This window comes from Eleutherodactylus coqui, chromosome 3 (assembly GCF_035609145.1).
Source record: "Eleutherodactylus coqui strain aEleCoq1 chromosome 3, aEleCoq1.hap1, whole genome shotgun sequence".
In the NCBI taxonomy this organism is placed as follows: Eukaryota; Metazoa; Chordata; class Amphibia; order Anura; family Eleutherodactylidae; genus Eleutherodactylus; species Eleutherodactylus coqui.
This window is the reverse complement of record NC_089839.1, coordinates 21,317,593-21,337,505: the sequence shown is the minus strand read 5'-3', so window position 1 is coordinate 21,337,505 and position 19,913 is coordinate 21,317,593. Positions and strand designations below refer to the sequence as shown.

The 19,913-nt window shown below is 49.8% G+C and overlaps 1 protein-coding gene across 6 annotated transcripts in view; it reads left to right on the top strand.

Moving 5' to 3' along the window:
* Window positions 1-19,913, top strand: part of MDGA1 (MAM domain containing glycosylphosphatidylinositol anchor 1) — a 271,881-nt gene that overhangs the window by 199,703 nt on the left and 52,265 nt on the right. For all 6 annotated transcript variants that reach the window (XM_066595295.1, XM_066595292.1, XM_066595293.1 and 3 more), the window contains 2 exons: window positions 5,794-6,063; window positions 7,569-7,720. In XM_066595295.1, coding sequence (XP_066451392.1) covers window positions 5,794-6,063; window positions 7,569-7,720 — 422 coding nt within the window. The remainder of the gene's footprint in view (window positions 1-5,793; window positions 6,064-7,568; window positions 7,721-19,913) is intronic.

Here is a 19,913-nt window from a genome sequence, read left to right as displayed (position 1 = left end):
CATTCATCGACTGCGTCGTACACTCTCCTCTTATGTGCGCAAAAGTCACATCTTGTCTCACCGCCTCTCTCATCAGAAGAAAAGAGCTCCGTGGCTTCACTCGAATCTAAGTGGAACAAGATCAATATAGCGACTTGGAGGACGGGGAGAGGTGGACGCTTCTTTTATTCTTCATTCCTCACCAGTCACAATCAGATGTTTAGTGCCACATATCCAGCGGCAAAAATTAGGATTAGACGGAAGGAACAGCATGAACACGAGGCAGCGCCATTTTATGGATGCTTACACGATTATAGCAGAAACTATCGGATGAGTATTTACACATGAAGAAGTTAAAGGATGGCTGTTCTCATGGAGAAATATGGGATCTTATTGGTGGTCAGGGCAGAGGGGTCCGTACCACCCATCTTACACACACCATGTCAAACTTTTTATCGCCGGGACACACCACTTTTGCAATAAGCCACATTAATTGCGCTGCTAATGATATTTTCACAGGAACCGCTTCCCTCAGTGAACGCCTCACACTAACAGTGCCCCTCAGTAAACGCCTCACACTAAGAGTGCCCTTCAGTTGCCCCCTCACAGTAATAGTGCCTCTCAGTGACCGCCTCACACTAATAGTACCCCTCAGTGACCACTTTACACTAGTAGTGCCCCTCAGTGACTGCCTCACACTAATAGTGCCCCTCAGTGACCACCTTACACTAATAGTACCCCTAAGTGACTGCCTCACACTAATATTGCCCCTCAGTGACCACCTTACACTAATAGTGCCCCTCAGTGACTGCCTCACACTAATAGTGCCCCTCAGTGACTGCCTCACACTAATAGTACCCCTCAGTGACCGCCTCACACTAACAGTCCCCCTCAGTGACTGCCTCACACTAACAGTGCCCCTCAGTGACCACCTTATACTAATAGTGCCCCTCAGTGACTGCCTCACACTAATAATGCCCCTCAGTGACCGCCTCACACTAACAGTGCCCCTCAGTGACCACCTTACACTAATAGTGCCCCTCTGTGACCGCCTCACACTAATAGTACCCCTCAGTGACCGCCTCACACTAACAGTGCCCCTCAGTGACCACCTTACACTACTAGTGTCCCTCAGTGACTGCCTCACACTAATAGTGCCCCTCAGTGACCGCCTCACACTAACAGTGCCCCTCAATGACCACCTTACACTACTAGTGTCCCTCAGTGACTGCCTCACACTCACAGTGCCCCTCAGTGACCACCTTATACTAATAGTGCCCCTCAGTGACCGCCTCACACTAATAGTACTTCTCAGTGACTGCCTCACACTAAGTGCCCCTCAGTGACCGCCTCACACTAACAGTGCCCCTCAGTGACCGCCTCACACGAATAGTGCCCCTCAGTGACCTGCTTACAGTTGATTTCCAGTCAAAATGATTTTGAAAGCGGAAATGTTGCAGAATCCGCCAAGGAAATTTCCTCTGCGGACATTCCTCAGCATTTCTGCCACGTGTAAACATACCCTAAATCAACTTGACGTATGCTGCCATGAGCAGAGTGGCCCCAGTAGTAATAGTGATCCCCATAGTAGCCTCAGTAGTAATAGTGACCTTTATATTGGCCCCAGTAGTAATAGTGACCCCCATAGTACCTCAGTAGTACTAATTCTCAGCAGTGCTGCGAGCAGAACTGTGTGCGACCGCAACAGCGCCTTCTCCCCTCTCCTCTCCTCCTGGAGAACCAAGGAAGAAAGATCAGGGGAGGATGATCCCAGGTGCACATGCTGCCGTCAGTGTGTGCGTCCCGCAGCAGCGCCGTAAAGTGATTACCAGCCAAGGAGCCGCGACACCCCTGCTGCTAGTCACCTTCATGGTGACCCTGCATTCCAAGAGTGGGACTGTCCAGCCTAAATCGGGATGTCTGGTCACCCTACTAAAACCAGAAGACTCCAGTTTTATAGGCCCATTTTTTGCATTTGATGATTATTTTGACACATATTTTGAAATCCGCTTGAATTCTATGATAAAAACCGGCATGCCAAATAAAAAAAAGAAATGACGTTACTTTTGTTTACCGCAACGCGTATTTTAAATAGGTACCAGAAAAAAAACATATTATGTAAGTGTATTTTGGCTACAACACACCGCATGCAGACACGTTTTGGCTACATTCGCACGGGCGAGACTCACAAAACCCATGTGAATATGAACTCAGTTCTTCTGAACGGACTTGGTCACATGAGCGATTATTTTAGCTTACAGCGATACTGCGTGGATAAAAATCGGTTTGTCCTTTCTTTGGGTGTTCCCTCGGAACGCCTCGCCCGTTGTGTTCAACGGGACCTTTAACATCAATGGAAAGCACTTGTGATCCTCTGATGCACGTGAAACCCGCGCCTGAGGATCGCAACTGCACAGAAGTGGTTTGAGGCGGTGAATAAAAAACGCCTTGCATCCGCGTGAAAAACGCACGTTGGTAGGCGTGATATCGCGCCCCTCCATGTGAATGTAGCCATAGGCCAGGTACACAGAAGCATAACTTCATTGCGTATTACACATGCGATGTACGTGCGCATAATAGGTGGAGAATGAAGTCAATGGAAGTACTACCCGAGTCCCCCTATTCTTATCTGGCTGAGGTTGATATTTAGAGGAAAAGCCGGGAATGAAGATTGTCTTGTACTTGTTTTTCGCCGCTCGCGCATTTTGTATGCCCCCGTGGCCGGCTGCTAAATAACAAGTGTCAGGACTGCTGATATTGGGATTTCTCCTCCAACCATCATAATAACGGAAAGCACTTTTTATTGGTGTAATAACAAGCTGGGAAAGTGCGGCGAGCGGTCGGTCGGCCCGATATCACATAACGGATGCCTTTAATAGCGCGGCCTCCGGCGGGGGTTTATATGAGAGTTCAGCGCGCACTACAGACATGAGTAATGGAGACCCCTGTGCCGCGCACTACACACACTGCTGGGAGAGAAGGGAGGGCAGCAATCCGGCCCGAGGGTCTGACCATCCCAACGTCCCCACCGAGACCGCTCTGCTATTAATACTGTATATCACAGCACTGCCATTATAACGTGCGGAGGCCGCTGCCGCCGCCGCAGCGCTGGTGAACCGCCAGAGCTTGTCAGTCACCTGCAGGAGCCGCAGTGTTATCAACAAACTTAAAGGGGGCGTCCAGGAGTAGAAAAACATGGCTGCTTTCTTCCAACCACACTAATGGAACTGAGCTGTAGTACCGGGCATGGCCCATGGATGACTATGGCGCTGTTCTGGAAAAGTCTCCAGGTTTTTCTGATCCTGGAAATCCCAATTCCGAATCTTTACAGATGACTTCAAAGCAGGTTTATATCTACTGACTGCAGGCACAGAGCAAAGAAGACGGACCTCTCCGCTGCAGTCTCTTCCACCTGCACAGTCACCGTGTGCTGTCTCTTCCTCTGATGTACTAGCTGAGTGCAGTCTCTTTCTTCTGTGCAGTCTTTTCTTCCTGTATAGTCCATACATGCTGTTGCTTCCTCCTGCACAGTTCATGCAAGTGCAGGGCCCACAGCCGAGGAGAGGGCGGGGTAGATGAGGTTTGGCTCTACCATCTACCCCCAGGGGTTCTACCATCTCCTCCCCTGGGGGTGGCACGAGACCCGATCAAGTTACTGCTGGGGGAATTTAACGGGGAAGACCTAATCCGAGGTTTACCTTACAGTCCTTTGTCACTCGTGACGCCACCGTTCCATCCTCTGCAGTGAATCCAGAAGTTGGAATAAATAGTCCACACACAGAGATAACTTTTTGAGCAAAACCGGGAACGGTCAGTAGAGCTCATTTACTTGAATAAACCATTAACAGTTAACAAACTTTGCATTAGCCAGCAGGACACCGGTGTAGACAGATAGTGGTGTGACAGGGAGGAGTCACAGGATTGCAGATGAGTCCACAGTCCCAGTTATCTGTGGGGTTCTGTTCCCGACGACTCTCTTTACTCTCTCTCCAGCTCTCTACCGGTCGACACTCACAGTTAGAAGTCACACTCAGTTCTGCCTGGTGGCTCCTCTTACTCTCTCAGGTCCCAGGGCAGACATTAGGCCATTGCTCATCCTCTTCCATCTTGGGGATCCTTGTAAGATGAGGTACACTTTCTCCTACTCAGTGAAAGTTCTTCTCCTCCCAAGACTATTCTCAGACCAACTTGCATACGCATATATATAACACGATCACATGTCATACAACAAGATACATTTCTCAGACATAACCCAGACGTTAACCCATTCAGTGCTGCAGAGGTGCAAAACATATCAAATGCACACACATAGAAGACACTGACAGTACAAATGCACGAGACAAACACATTCATACTTATGGAGTGGTGCTGGTAACTCTGGGCCACTAAACAAGCAGTCTCTTCCTCCTGTGCAGTCACTGTATGCTGCCTCTTCCTCCTGTGCAGTCCAAGCATGCAGTCTCTTCCTCCTGCTCAGTCCATGCATGCACTCTCTTCCTCCTGCTCAGTCTATGCATGCAGTCTCTTCCTCTTGTGCAGTCCATCCATGTAGTCTCTTCCTCCTGGGCAGTCACTATATGTTGTCTCTTCCTCCTGCGCAGTCACAGTATGCTGTCTCTTCCTCCTGCGCAGTCCATGCGTGCAAAATACGCTTATGTAACCAAACCCGTTGAGATGACTGGGTTCTATTTTCTGCGTATTGCACTTGCACAGACGGTCGTGTGAATCTGGCCCTAACGAGGTCACTGAACGCCGCAGAGCTACTTCTCACTTGTGCTGTTCGGGTTTAAAGGAACGTTCCCACCTGAAGGCACAAGGTTGTCGTCCCACAAGACCTACATGCCTCCTGTGGAGGTAATTAGTACTGGGGCCAGACACCGCCGCATCGTCTTATTACCAGGAGTCAGACCCCAGCGTCCAAAACATCAGTCATCTCACAGGAAAGGCAAATGAGCCGCTGAAGCTCAGATCTCATCCAAGATACAAAATATCAGACCCAAGAGGACGAATGCTATACATGGTTAATGTACAATATATCACCACCAGGGGGCGGAGCTATGACTACCTCTCAGACATGATATAGGGGCTGGTTGTCAGCAGTAATAGATGATGTTACTGCAGTATAAGGTGTGTGGATCTCATGCCTGGTCACATGTAATTATATCAGTGATGTCATCACCAGGGGGCGGAGCTGTGACTACCTCTCAGACATGATATAGGGGCTGGTTGTCAGTAGTAATAGATGATGTTACTGCAGTATAAGGTGTGTGGATCTCATGCCTGGTCACATGTAATTATATCAGTGATGTCATCACCAGGGGGCGGAGCTATGACTACCTCTCAGACATGACAAATTAGGGGCTGGTTGTCAGTAGTAATAGATAATGTTACTGTATTATAAGTTGTGAGGATCTCATGCCTGGTCACATGTAATTATATCAGTGATGTCATCACCAGGGGGCGGAGCTATGACTACCTCTCAGACATGATATAGGGTCTGGTTGTGAATAGTAATAGATGATGTTACTGTATTATAAGTTGTGTGGATCTCATGCCTGCTCACATGTAATTATATCAGTGATGTCATCACCAGGGGGCGGGGCTGTGACTACCTCTCAGGTATGATATAGGGGCTGGTTGCCAGTAGTAATAGATGATGTTACTGCAGCATAAGATGTGTGGATCTCATGACTGATCACATGTGATTATAACAGTGATGTCATCATCAGGGGGGGCGGGGCTGTGACTACCTCTCAGACTTGATATATGGGCTGGATGTTAGCAGTAATGGATCCTCCTTGTCTCTTTCTGCAGTTGCACCAGTTGTGGAACCGAAATTTCAGGACATCAGGTTACCATTGAAGCGCAGCATGACGCTGCGGTGTAACATGTTGAAGGGGAGTCCAGTGAAAGTGGCCACGGCGGTGTGGCGGTTTAATCGGAACCTGTTGACCGTACCTCCCATAGAGCAACAGGAGTTTTCTGAATACAAGATCAACAGCACCAGCAGGGAGACAAGCGGCACCTACGAGTGCACCATCTCCAACGACGTGGGGTCGGACTCCTGTGTCTTTCAGGTGACTGGTGAGTGGACCACATTGTTTGTGACGGCCGTATCCTGGCAGGTGATGGCGTCCTTCTGTGTCCGGTCTCCTCTGTAGGAGTGAATCAGTTTATTTGTAACCGAATTACACTCATTGGCTCAATGTTTCTTAAGGCTGCCTGTCCATGTGCGTTTTTGCATTGTGTTCCCCGCTGCGAAAATTCGGCCACTGGAAAGCGCAGCCCCCCTGTCCATGAGCGAAGAATCATAGCGATTCTCCGCTCGCAGCTGGCAAATCGCAGCATGCTGTGAATTGCCGCGATTCTCCGCGGTCAGCCTATCTGTCAGATAGGCTAACCGCGGAGATCTGTCAGATGGCTCCTGCTCCCCGGCGGTGGAGAAATCCGCCGCGGGATATCGTGGACAGGCAGCCTTAAGGCGCTCTCTCTCTCTGTGCGCTGCTGGCCTAAACGTGCCTACTCCATGCGCACGGCGAAGAGCTATTGACACCTTAGGCTACTGCACATGCCCATGTTATACACCTCAAGATCACCGTGCAAGGAGCTAATGTGCTCAACCATAATAGCTCATCACTAGTCTTCACCATCACATTATCACTTCTCACTATCACACCTTCATTATTCCACAACACCACACATCACTAGTCCTCATCATCACCTCTTCACAAGTTCTTACCATTACTGGTCTTCACCATCACTAATCCTCACCACCACAATTTCACCAGCCATTACCATCACACCTTCATTATTGCACACCATCACTAGTCCTCACTATCACCTCTTCACAGGTTCTCACCATCACTATTCTTCACCATCACACCTTCATTAGTCCTCACCATCACACATCACTAGTCACCACCATCACCTCGTCACATGTTCTCATCATTACTGGTTCTCACCATCACTATTCCTCACCACCTCAACTTCACTAGCCCTTACCATCACACCTTCATTATTCCACACCATCACACATCACTAGTCCTCATCATCACCTCTTCACAAGTTCTTACCATTACTGGTCTTCACCATCACTAATCCTTACCACCACAATTTCACCAGCCATTACCATCACACCTTCATTATTGCACACCATCACTAGTCCTCACTATCACCTCTTCACAGGTTCTCACCATCACTATTCTTCACCATCACACCTTCATTAGTCCTCACCATCATACATCACTAGTCCTCATCATCACCTCTTCACAAGTTCTTACCATTACTGGTCCTCACCATCACTAATCCTTACCACCACAATTTCACCAGCCATTACCATCACACCTTCATTATTCCACACCATCACCAGTCCTCACCATCACTTCATCACTAGTCCTCAGCATCACTCATCCTCACTAGTCCTCACCATCACTAGTCCTCACCATCACTAGTCTTCACCATCACACCATCACTAGCCTTCACCATCAAATCTTTACTAGTCCTCACCATCACGCCATCACTACTCTTCACCATCACATTTTGGATTTTCTGGGCTCGTGTGATAACAAATTATTACCTCACTCTTCCAGGCAAAGCTTATAACCCCGAGTTCTACTTTGACACCCCAAACCCCATCGAGAGCTACAAACAGTTTAAGAATTACTCCTATCTGATTCAGTGGACCCAGAAGGAGCCTGGCGCCGTGGATCCGGTCCTACACTACAAGCTGGAGATGAAGCCGGTGAGAACAGGAGGTTGTGATATGTACTGTGACCTAAAGTTCATGATTGCCCGTATCCACACGAGTGCACATACACAATTACATTTTATGGTCAGTGTCCCTTTAATTAAAGTGATGGGGAAATGAAATTTTTAGGGGACATGTTGGGTCTGACAGAGCGAGAGGGGTCCTGATTGATCCCAAGGATGACGCACTAATGGCCACCACTGCAGTACTAATAGTCACCGATCTGTGTCAGTGACAGTCTTCACTGTAGTTCTGTCATTCTATTCATGAACCTTGAAGCTCAGGATGAGTGAATAAGTAGGCTGTATCCATGTAGGGAGTAAAGGGAGAACAATAGATGGTAACAAACAAGACCTAAACCGTGATCTAATGTAACCCCCCTGCGTAGCATCCTAATAATGTACCCTGTGGGGGGTACTGGCCCTTTAAAATTATTGTAACTAATCAAGTGCAAATTCATCCCATTACAGTCCTGCATAATGTTGCATGACTCAGGACACCGGGCCAATGTTAACCCTCTGAGTGCCGCGTTCAGGGTGGTGGAGATGAGTTCTATGTTGTAGGCTGATTACAGTGTCTTATATCAGTGTATAATGGGCTCTTTCTATACATCCCGGTCGCTCGTGTTTCTTCCATCCATTATGCTTTCAGCGTGGCGGGGGGGACAATAATGTAATTTCCTCGTAGCCGAGGCTGCACTTTACTAAGAGCTCGCTGTGTATAAAACACATTAAAAGCATCGCTGCTCTGGTAAGATGAATGTATACAGTTAATGTGTGATGGACCCGTCACCTGCTGAGCAAACACCGTCATTGTGTATGAATGAAGAACCTTCATACGCTGTAGGTGGGGCGGATGATGTCCTATTTACCAGCACTCAACCTGACACAGGGGGTTGTTATATGAAACAAAAAGATACTTTAACTTCATAACACTTATACAATATGGAGAGGATCAATCTGTACACGAGCCCATGGAGTCTCTGCACTGATCCCGAGTTATACTCCAGAGCTGCACTCACTATTCTGCTGGTGGAGTCACTGTGTACATACATTACTTATCCTGTATTATACTCCAGAGCTGCACTCACTATTCTGCTGGTGGAGTCACTGTGTACATACATTACTTATCCTGTACTGATCCTGAGTTACATCCTGTATTATACTCCAGAGCTGCACTCACTATTCTGCTGGTGGAGTCACTGTGTACATACATTACTTATCCTGTACTGATCCTGAGTTACATCCAGTATTATACCCCAGAGCTGCACTCACTATTCTGCTGTTGGAGTCACTGTGTACATACATTACTTATCCTGTACTAATCCTGAGTTACATCCTGTATTATACTCCAGAGCTGCACTCACTATTCTGCTGGTGGAGTCACTGTGTACATACATTACATTACTTATCCTGTACTGATCCTGAGTTACATCTTGTATTATACTCCAGAGCTGCACTCACTATTCTGCTGGTGGAGTCACTGTGTACATACATTACTTATCCTGTACTGATCTCAAGTTACATCCTGTATATCTTTTATTATAAAAGTAAAAAACACAACAAAGACAAACTGTAACAATAATAACCATATAAAGCAATATAAGGCCCTTCCCCCACAGTCCGTGATCCATAAACAAAGTAAAATGTCCATATCCGGGTTTCCTCCCCGACGTACACACCCACACACATACACACTCAACATACAACACTATATACAACTATAACACAATATACAAGTATATACCTAAAATATAAAACTAAGGAAACTATAACTACATAAAACCCTGTAAACTATAACTCCAGGTCCAGCCGTGCCGCACTGCACCCACACAGAACAAATGTAAGCAATAACATAAACAGCAGAAATAACTGAAATAGCAACATAAATAAGCAAATTCAAACAGAAAGACCGAGCCAACTGGCATAAATAACTAACTAAAAATATGCCTGGTTTTTTTTTTTGTTTGTTTTTTTTTTGGGTCCCCAGTGCAGCTTGGGGGCCAAGCCTGCTCCACCAGTCCATGCCCAGAGTTCTTAGTTCAGGATGTGCCAAGCCACACCAGGGTTTTTTTTTTTTTTTTTTTTAAGAAATAGCACACTGTGCCTGCCGCAGCCTGGGGGCCATGCCCGCTCCACCAGTCCGTGCCCAGAGTTCAATGTTCGGGACGTGCCAGGCTACGGCTCGAGGCGTGAATCCCTCTCCCCCCAACTCCCCACCCAACCTACCTACCACCCAGAACGTGAATATATACAATATACAATATATACAAAAGCATAATACACTCCAACCAACATACATAATATATACTATATACATAACCCGAAAGCCTAAGGTCGGCTCTCCTGCAGCCCTACTTCATTCCATTTTGCCCATACCAAAACAAAAAGCTTCATGGTGCACTCACAGCCCCCCACCGGGATTGGAGGTGATAAGCCGGGCACAGACATCACAATGTTCTATCCCTTGAATTTAAAAAGGTGTCCCTATTCTCTCCCTAATTTGCCCTAGACTGTCCTTAGTCTGCCCCTCAGTCTGACCCTTCATGGAAAACTGTCCCTGCCCTATCCCTCCTCTTTCCCTATCCTGTCCCTATTCTCTCCCTACTCTGCCCCTAGAAGATTAAGAAAAGACTGTCCCTAACGAAATACAAGCCCTCTCCATAGGAGAGAAGCTTTAGATGTGCCCAGCCTCTCATACTCCAAAGAACGCACCTTCACCAGGTCACCCAGGATGTTCCTACATACCGTATCCACGGGGAGGACTTTCAGTTCCGTCGAAATCAGGCACCGTGCACTCCAGATGTGGAACCTGACCACTAGGCTAACTAGAAATAAAGTGCAGCGGTCCCTGCCACCAAGGCCTCTGAAGGCTCCATAAGCCCACTCCGCATAGGAGAGGTGTGCCAGCTGATGCCAGCCTATGGAGACCCCTACCCGTTGGTATACCTCTGTATTAAAGGGGCACTGAAGCAGGAAATGCTCCATGCTTTCCAGCACGTCGCTACACTCCTGACGGGGGCAACCCCTGTCAATCAGAGGCCTGCTCTTCAAGTTACCCCTTACATACAGTCTCCCGTGAAAGCAGCGCCAAGCCAAGTCCCAAAACTTCAAGGGGACCCGGGTTGAATTCAGTAAACGTAACCCTCCCTCCAGGTCCCGACTTGGGCAGTCCTTGAGCGCCAGGGGCTTCTGGAAATGAGTCAACAGGACTCTTTCGTCGAGGAGCCTCCTCGTCAGAGTCCTGATCTCCCACATCCCCAGACCCCACCGGCGTATCACCTTCAGAACCAAGGTAGCGTAAGCCGGGAGATATCCATGCTGCGTGCGAAGGTCCTTCACTCGCCCTCCTGTCTCCCATTCCTGGAAGAAGGGCCGAAACCATCCCCGGCAGGAGTAAACCCACAGAGGAGCCCTTTCTTGCCAGAGGTTGCCTATGTTAATCTTAAAAAAGGTGTCTACAAGAAACACCACGGGGTTGACCATAGATAACCCCCCTAGTCTCCTCGTGCGGTATGTAACATCTCTCCTGATCAGGTTCAACCTATTCCCCCACAACATTAGGAAGAACAAGTTGTAGACCCGGGTCCAGAGAGGTTCTGGCAAAATGCATACGCTGCCCAGGTAGATGAATAAAGGGAGCAGGTATGTTTTGATCAGGCTAACTCTTTCCCGAAGGGTCAAAGACCAACCCTTCCACTGGTTTACCTTCTGAGTGGCACCATCCAGCCTGTCTACCCAATTTTGCATGGGGTAATCCCCCTGGCCAAATTTGATGCCAAGAACTTTTGCTGAAGTCTGGGGCACCGGAAGAGTGTCCGGGAGATCAAACACAGGATCCCCCCTTCCTAACCAGAGACTTTCGCACTTATCCCAGTTGACTCTGGACCCGGATGCCTCTGAGTAGGCATCCACCTCCGACACCACAAACTCCGCCTCCTCCCTTGAGGATACGAAGAGCGTGACATCATCGGCGTATGCCACTGCCCTCAGGGTAGCCTCCGGCACCGCCCGGTCCATCCCGACCCCTGCTATAGGTCCACGATCAACCCTCCTAAGAAAGGGATCTATCGCAAACACATACAACAGGGGACTTAGAGGACAGCCCTGACGGACACCGGAACCCACCTCAAAAGGGCGGCCAAGCCAACCGTTCACCAGCGGGAAAGTCTCAGCCCCTGCATACAATGTTCGCAGCCAATCAACAAACCCCACTGGCAGGCCATATCTCAGAAGGACTGACCAGAGGTACTCGTGATTAACCCGATCAAACGCTTTGGCCTGATCCAAGGACAGCAAGTACCCCTCCCAGTGACCAGCCCTACCCTGCTCCACTGCCTCCCGGACACCAAGAACAGCGCTAAAGGTGCTACGGCCTGGAACAGAGCAATGCTGGGCCCCCGAGAGGAGCTGGGGTGCAAACTTGACCAACCGATTAAACAGCACTTTTGCCAGAACCTTCCTGTCCGTATTGAGAAGTGCTATGGGACGCCAGTTCTCAATACGGCTCGAGTCTTTACCCTTTGCCAGAAGGATCAAAGCTGACCTCCTCATTGACTTTGGCAGAGTGCCCGAGGAAAGACACTCATTTAATACCTCCGTCAAGAGGGGACTCAAGAGGTCCTTGAAGGTCTTATAATACTCGGATGTTAGTCCATCCGGTCCTGGCGATTTTTTGAGCCGGAGCCCATCAATCGCCAGTTTAACTTCCTCTATTCTGATCTCTCCTGTCAAAACATCAAGAGAGGTGTCTACCCCCGGCTCAGGGACAGTTTCAGCCAGGAAAGCCGACATCACTTCCGAATCTAGATCCCTCTTTCCCAAGAGTTGCGAGTAGTAGGATCTGACGACCTCCAGAATCCCTGATCTGGATCGATTCAGGGATCCTGTACTATCGATCAGTCCAGTGACCACTTTACTATTCACTGACATCCTACAGTTTCTGTAAGGGTCGGGCGAGCGGTACTTCCCGAAATCCCTCTCAAAAACCAAGGATGCGTGTCTATCGTACTGGCACTTCTTGAGCAAAGATTTCACTCTGGAGATCTCCTCGCGGCTACCTCCAGTCGAAACGAGATGTTCGAGTTTCCTCCTCAGGCCGTTGTACAGGCGGTACCTGTCCAGGCATCTGAGGTTGGAGAGCTCTCGGAAGAACCTTGCCGCCCTCCTCTTGAACATCTCCCACCACTCTGACTTACTGCTACAGAGATCCAGTAATGGTACCTGGCTCTGCAGAAAATCCTCAAAGGACTGTCTTATCTCTGCTTCCTCCAGGAGTGATGAATTCAGTCTCCAAAAACCTCTGCCCATCCGGGGGGTCTCTGCAACATTCAGAGAAAACAATATTAGACAGTGATCGGAGAATTCCACCTCAACAACGGACACTGGTGAAGAGATGGCTTCCTCCTTCAAATAAAACCTGTCTATTCTAGACCTGCTCTGACCTCTATAATAGGTGAACCCCTCGTGGCCTGGGGTGTGCCGGATGTGGACATCCACCAGACGAGCTTCGCTAGCTATGCTATTAAGTGCGACGCTGTCAAAAGTCAACCGCCTGTCTCCAGAGCCTCCCCTATCGCGGGCTCTCGTGACTGCATTAAAGTCACCTCCAAAGACAACTTGGCGGCTGGTAAAAAGGTAGGGCTTGATCCTCATAAAGAGACTCTTCCTGTCCTTTTTTGACTGGGGACCGTAGATGTTGACAAGTCTTAATTCTTGTCCCTTCATGAGGACATCTAAGATCAGGCACCTTCCCATTTCTAATTCAATAACTCGTCGGCATTCAACCGCTGCGGTAAAAAGGACCGCCACTCCACTATACGGCTCGGCCGCAAGAGACCAGTAGGAAGGGCCTGACCTCCACTCCCTTTTTGCCTTATGTATGGCTGCCAAATCGGACAGCCTGGTCTCCTGCAAAAATAAAATGTCGGCTTCAACGCGGCCGAGAAAATCAAAGGCCGCAAATCTAGCCGTATCAGACTTAATGCTGGCAACGTTAATTGATGCCAGAGTCAGCGGAGTGGGTGCCGCCATCATGAGTGATTAAATTAGACGGCTTTCTTCCTCACACCCGCTTCCTCGGGGTCAGAGGAAATCCCCTTGCCTCTTTTTTTGGACACAGATGTGTCCATAGCAAGGGATCCCCCGACCCCGTCGTCCTTGTTTCCAGGCTCCAGAGTAGCCTCCACCCCGGAAGGAACTATGCCTTCACGAGGTGGAGACTCAGCGCCCCCTGTTGACCCTTTCTTTGCCCTAGGAACCTTGCCCTCTGCCTCCCCCTCAGAAGAGGAGGAAGAGATGTCTCGGAGGGCTCGGAACCTATTGGAGAGTCCAACTGGAGGTGAGCAGGCTTTTCCTTCCAGCACTTGGCCCGGGGTGGGAGAAGATCTTGAATCCCCCCTTCGTTTCCTCCTCGTGGCACCTAGCTTACGCCGTTTCTCTAGCCATCTCTTGCCTTCCCCATCCACACTTTCACAGTGGGAGGAATCTGCAGAGTTGGTCTCCTCCCTCTGGATCCTCCTGTCCTCCTCATCTAAATCGCTGTCCCTCAAAGCCTCAGCCGCGAGATTTGCTTCTGGAACAGGGGCCACCATCGACCCACCTGCTGTGGGTGCTCCTGTCAGCTCCCTGCTCCGTCTGCGTTTCTCCTGACGCCTCTGCTCTGCAGGCGTCTTTTGCCGGTTCTTCCCTGGCTCCTGAGCTCCTCCACCTCTGCTGGTCCCCTCACCCCCGGAGGCCACATCATGACCCCCATCCGTAGGTGCTGAGACCGCATTGGCAAAGGAGCGCGGACAGCGACTAAATGGGTGACCGAGGTCACCACACAGGTTACACCTAATCTCTGCACAGGAGGCGGCTAGATGACCAAGACCCCCACACAGAGCGCACTTCAAGGTCTTACAAGCGGCGCTCAAGTGTGAGGGGTCGCCGCACCTGTGGCAGAGCTTCGGCTGCCCCTGGTAAAAGGCCAAGATACGATCCCTGCCGAGGAAGGCTGCAGATGGTATGTGTGCCACTGAGTTACCTGAACGCTTCAGCTTGACCATGAACGTCCAGGCCCCAGACCATATGCCGTGCTCATCCCTGTTCTTTTGGGGCATCTCCGTCACCTCTCCGTACCTACTGAGCCACGTCATGATGTCAAAGCAAGAAAGTGACTCATTACGAGTCAAAACGGTCACCTTCTTGATACCGTTCTGGCGAGACACCACCTGGATGGCAAAGTCTCGCCAACCGGGCTCGTTTTTCACCAGCTCGTAATTCCCCCAGAAGATTTCTAGGCCCTCTGGGCGAACGAAACTGATGTCAAACTCAGACGTGCCGTAGGGATGGATCAGGGCAAAGATGTCAACCGCCCTGAAGCCCATCTTCAGCAGAAGCTCCACTACCCTTGCCCTCGGGGGGCATGCATCATTGCCTCTCCAACGAAGACGGACCACATTCCTACGACCTGCGTCCTGCCCGGGTGTCGGTAGGGACCATACGGTCTCCCCCCTTTGCTCTCGGAAGGCACCCAAGCCATGTCTCTCTTTCCAGAGAGATAGATCCACCTCTCTTCCTCCAACTGTGATTGTACTCTCCCCCTTCCGTAAAGCCTCCAGGAGACGCTGTTGCAAAACGCCCTCCCTAGAGCCTGGAGACAAGGAGGACCCCTCCCCTCCAGCGGCGACACTGGCATAACTCCTACCAGGTGTTGTCGCCGCCGGAGGGGCGACTGGACCCCATGACCCCTCTGGCCTAACTACCTTATCCCCTGGGCCTCCAGATTCCTGGCCGCCAGGGGTACCCGAGGTGCCCGGAGGCCCAGCAACTGCAGAGGAACGTGTACCCTTGGCCTTGTCCCTTACATCTGCCGCACGCTCTCGCACATTCATCCCCGGATCTACCACTTTTTTCGTTGGATCATGTGGTCCATGGGTCCTGGCCTCTCCAGAGGTAGATGGTAAAACCTCCGGATTTTTGCTTGTGTTTTTACTTTTTCTTTTTTTCTTTTTTGCCTCCGCATCACTGGAGGCGCGGGATCCGGCCTGACTTGCTCCCAAATTATGGGAGACCCCAGATTTTAGGTCCACAGCCCCCTCCGCATCACAGGCAGCACTTGCTGCATTAGTGGCACCGCTGCCACCCTCCTTGCCGGTACCGCGACCTGCATCTGTACTGGCCTTTACTGCACCTTTCTTACTGATCTCCTTGCCCTTGTTACCAACTAGCACAGGGACAGGGGGTCTGACCAGCTGGGCCCTTTTCTCCCCAACTTCCCGCTCCAGGCCCACCACAGAGCCCGAGCCAGGGGGGTTTTTGGGGTCAGAACTCTGATCCGACTTTGCAGCCAGACCAGAGCTCCCAGGAACGAACACAAGCTTTTCCTGCAGCTTCTCCGGTTTCTTTTTCTTTCTCTTTATCTTTGTGCCCTGCTCTGGCAACTCGTCGCCAAACATGAAGCCCTCCATATGTACAGAGGCTTCCGGCTGCGGGGTCTTCTGTAGCTGCAATCTCCCTGTTCTTTCCTCCACCTCAGATTCCCCTGAGGTGGAAGGCAGCGCAATCTCTTCAGGTAGCTTGCCTCTGGGACTTGTAGTGCCTCTGGGCGTTGGTGCCAAGTCTTGAGAGCACACAGGCTGCTCCAGGGTCTCCTGCACATCCTCAAACTCTTCATCTGAGGCTTCACCATCACTTGACTCATGGTCACTGCACCTTGCCGCCATCTTAGCAAAGCGGTCGTCGTTCAGAATTTTTTCTTTAAAGGGCCCGCTCTCCTCCAGGATCTTTGCCCTCACCGCTTCCCACATCTTTATGCAGTCTTTGCACTTATTTATCGCTGACCTGGCTTCTGCCTGTTTGTCTTTAGAAGCTTTTTGCTCCAGTAACATTTTGGCGTCACGGAGCTTCCCTTTTTGTACCACCAACATTTTCCCTGCAAAGTTGTAGTCGGTGATGTTTTTAGCCAGCCGGGAGGCCAGCTCAATCACGGATTCCTCCTTCTTTTTGTCACTCCACATTCCCGTGCTTACCGGTATCTGCGGCTCACCTGCTCTCCTGCGGGTCTGGCTGCGCGTAACCATCTCACTCCCGGTGCTGTCAGAAGCTGCCGTGCTGACAAACGGAGCCACGCTGCTGCAGCCACGGCCCGGACCCAGTCTCTTCTTACCTCCAGCAGCTCCTGTCTTCTTGCGGACTGCTGGCTTTTCTGGCACCCGTGGCAAAGTTTTTTCGGAAGACTCTGATGCCGCCATTGCCATCACTTCCCTCCCTCCCCCCAAGTGGCCCCGGGGGGAGGAGGTGCGGTACTCCATGTCCAACAAAGCCCAGAAAAGTGCACCTTCTCTGGGATCCAAACTCAGCAGAACCTCCTTCTCTGACCACACCCTGGAAGTTGCAGAGCTTAACCAGCACACACCCAACTCCAGAAGCTGCACTCACTATTCTGCTGGTGGAGTCACTGTGTACATACATTACTTATCCTGTACTGATCCTGAGTTACATTCTGTATTATACTCCAGAGCTGCACTCACTATTCTGTTGGTTGAGTCACTGTGTATATACATTACTTATCCTGTACCGATCCTGAGTTACATCCTGTATTATACTGCAGAGCTGCACTCACTATTCTGCTGGTGGAGTCACTGTGTACATACATTACTTATCCTGTACCGATCCTGAGTTACATCCTGTATTATACTGCAGAGCTGCACTCACTATTCTGCTGGGGGAGTCACTGTGTACATACATTACTTATCCTGTACTGCTCCTGAGTTACATCATGTATTATACTCCAGAGCTGCACTCACTATTCTGCTGGTGGAGTCACTGTGTACATTACTTATCCTGTACTAATCCTGAGTTACATCCTGTATTATACTCCAGAGCTGCACTCACTATTCTGCTGGTGTAGTCACTGTGTACATTACATTACTTATCCTGTACTGATCCTGAGGTACATCGAGTATTATACTCCAGAGCTGCACTCACTATTCTCATATCAGTGACTTGGGTTTCTGGGTTGACAATCCTTCATTTCCCATCATTCCTCGCTGGTTGCTGTCTTTTGCTGATCTTGCAGTGGTGTCTATATTGAGGTCGCACACCAGTTATTGATACCTAGCGGAGCACCCGGCTGTTGATTTGATGACGGGTCAGCGACCTGCCATTTCCGTTCGCAGACCTCGATGTAAATCAGAAGTAGTGACCTTTCTTTGTGTGGTAGGAGGCAGCCGGCGCGGTGACATGGATGGCTTCTGACAGCTGCACACCGTTATACAGGTCACAGCTCCGTCGGCTTTTATCAGGAATCAGTGTACAATGTGTGTATCCAACCCCCCAACCCTGGAAGTGCTGGATGGGCTAAATTATGATACATTCCTGCCTGTTCCTTTACCTTCACCCATCATTATCATTTACATTGAGTGATCCCTGTATTAGAGCCCCCCTGGCACAACAGATCTGAGCATGCTCACTGGCTTCTATCTAATTGGATAATGCTCTGATATAAAATGAGACCATTTTTACTGCGTAGTCAGCTGAGAGAGCGCCGGATTGGGGAGTGAGAAGCGGCCAGCTGAAGAGCCGGAGTAGGAGCTGCCAGAGGGGAGAAAGAAAAGGATCTTACCAGCCCTGGACAGACAGAGTACCGATCAGCACCAACAGGTTGCCAGAGAAAGGAGCAGAAAGTAGCACTCCCCACCCTGGACAACACTGCAGGGACTGCTTGAGTCATTAGAAGTTGCAACTCCTGCCCATCAAACTGTAAGTGAGGCCAACCTCAGCAGAGACCTTAGGTGTGCACATCAATAACATTAAAAATAGTTATGTAGCAGACCTGCTGCAGGGAACAGAGTTGCACTGGGGGAATTGGACTGTTGGCAAGTTTCCATCGCTCAAGGGAAACAGAAAGGCAAGACTCCAGGGGGTACAACAGCGCAAAAATGGTATCACTGAGCAGCTGAAAAACAACCCCTGGTCAGATGGATCCAGATTTCTGTTGCACGGGCCTGATGGGAGGTCAGATTTTGGCACAAGCAGCATGAATCGATGACCCCTTCCTGATCAGAACATGTCAGCATCTCCATCTAATCTGCAGCACTACAAGAAGCTTCCTGTCCGTAGGGGCCGATATTCCTGCAGAACCATTTTATCACCTTGTGCCATGATGAAGTGTTGCGCTTCTGAAGGCCAATGGAGGTCCAACGTGCTACCAGAAGAGGCCTTTTAGCTGAATCGTCTCTTTTCACATTTGCTGGTAGCAGTGGGAAGGATGCAAACAAGTCTGTGCAGCATGGAGTGGCAGTCTGCAGTTCATACACTGGAATGGCAGACACCGAGATATGGAAGCACATTGGTTGCTAGGTTAAATGCACTGACACACCTTACAGCATAGTCATAGGGGGCACTATAGGCAACATACCTGCAGTTGCTACAATAAAGCTTTTCCATGAAGCGTCACACATTTATGCACATTACCTGTGACCTGCAGCCACACTGTGCACCCCTCCTTATTGTATTTGGGGGTCTCACACGAGGTCAGCAGATTAGTCTTGCATAGAATCCAAGTTTATTCTCTATACAATGTGTAATATGCGACTCCTAGTCGTCCTTCCGATGTGTCTCCACTGAGCGTCCGGTCTTCTGCTCCGACATACAGATAGGTGGGGGGAGCGATGGTGGAGCTCATTCAAGGCTCTGACCTTCCTGATCCCTTCTTCAAGAAGATGTTCATGCAATACTCCGGACACAACAGGCGCCGCGCAACCTCTCCTCGATGACCCCGTGCTGAGATGTTCCTGTATCTTAGTGATTCTCTGTGGAGCTGCCGTTATTTGTGTTCAGCAGAGTCCAGTTGTCAGCAACCCTAAAAACACCCCTTCCTAAAGGACAGCTAATGAGGAGGCTCCAGGGGCGAAGCTAAAGGGCCATGGGCTCTGGTGCAAAAGTTCAGCTTGCTCCTCCAGGCTCAGTTCTACATATAGCAGTCACTACATAATGGTCAGATACCAGCTCTAGACAGGGATAGTGATTACAGTGCAGTTACCTCCAGTAATCACTGGTCACATTTCCTCTGATTTGAGTTGTCCACTTTCCCTTTTCTTCTTTATCTGGGTGCAGACCACCATGAGGACTTCTCAGATCCAAAACTTGTCTCAGGACACTATCTCCATCTTGCTGCTATTTCCCATGGTTCAAGTGGTGTAGTT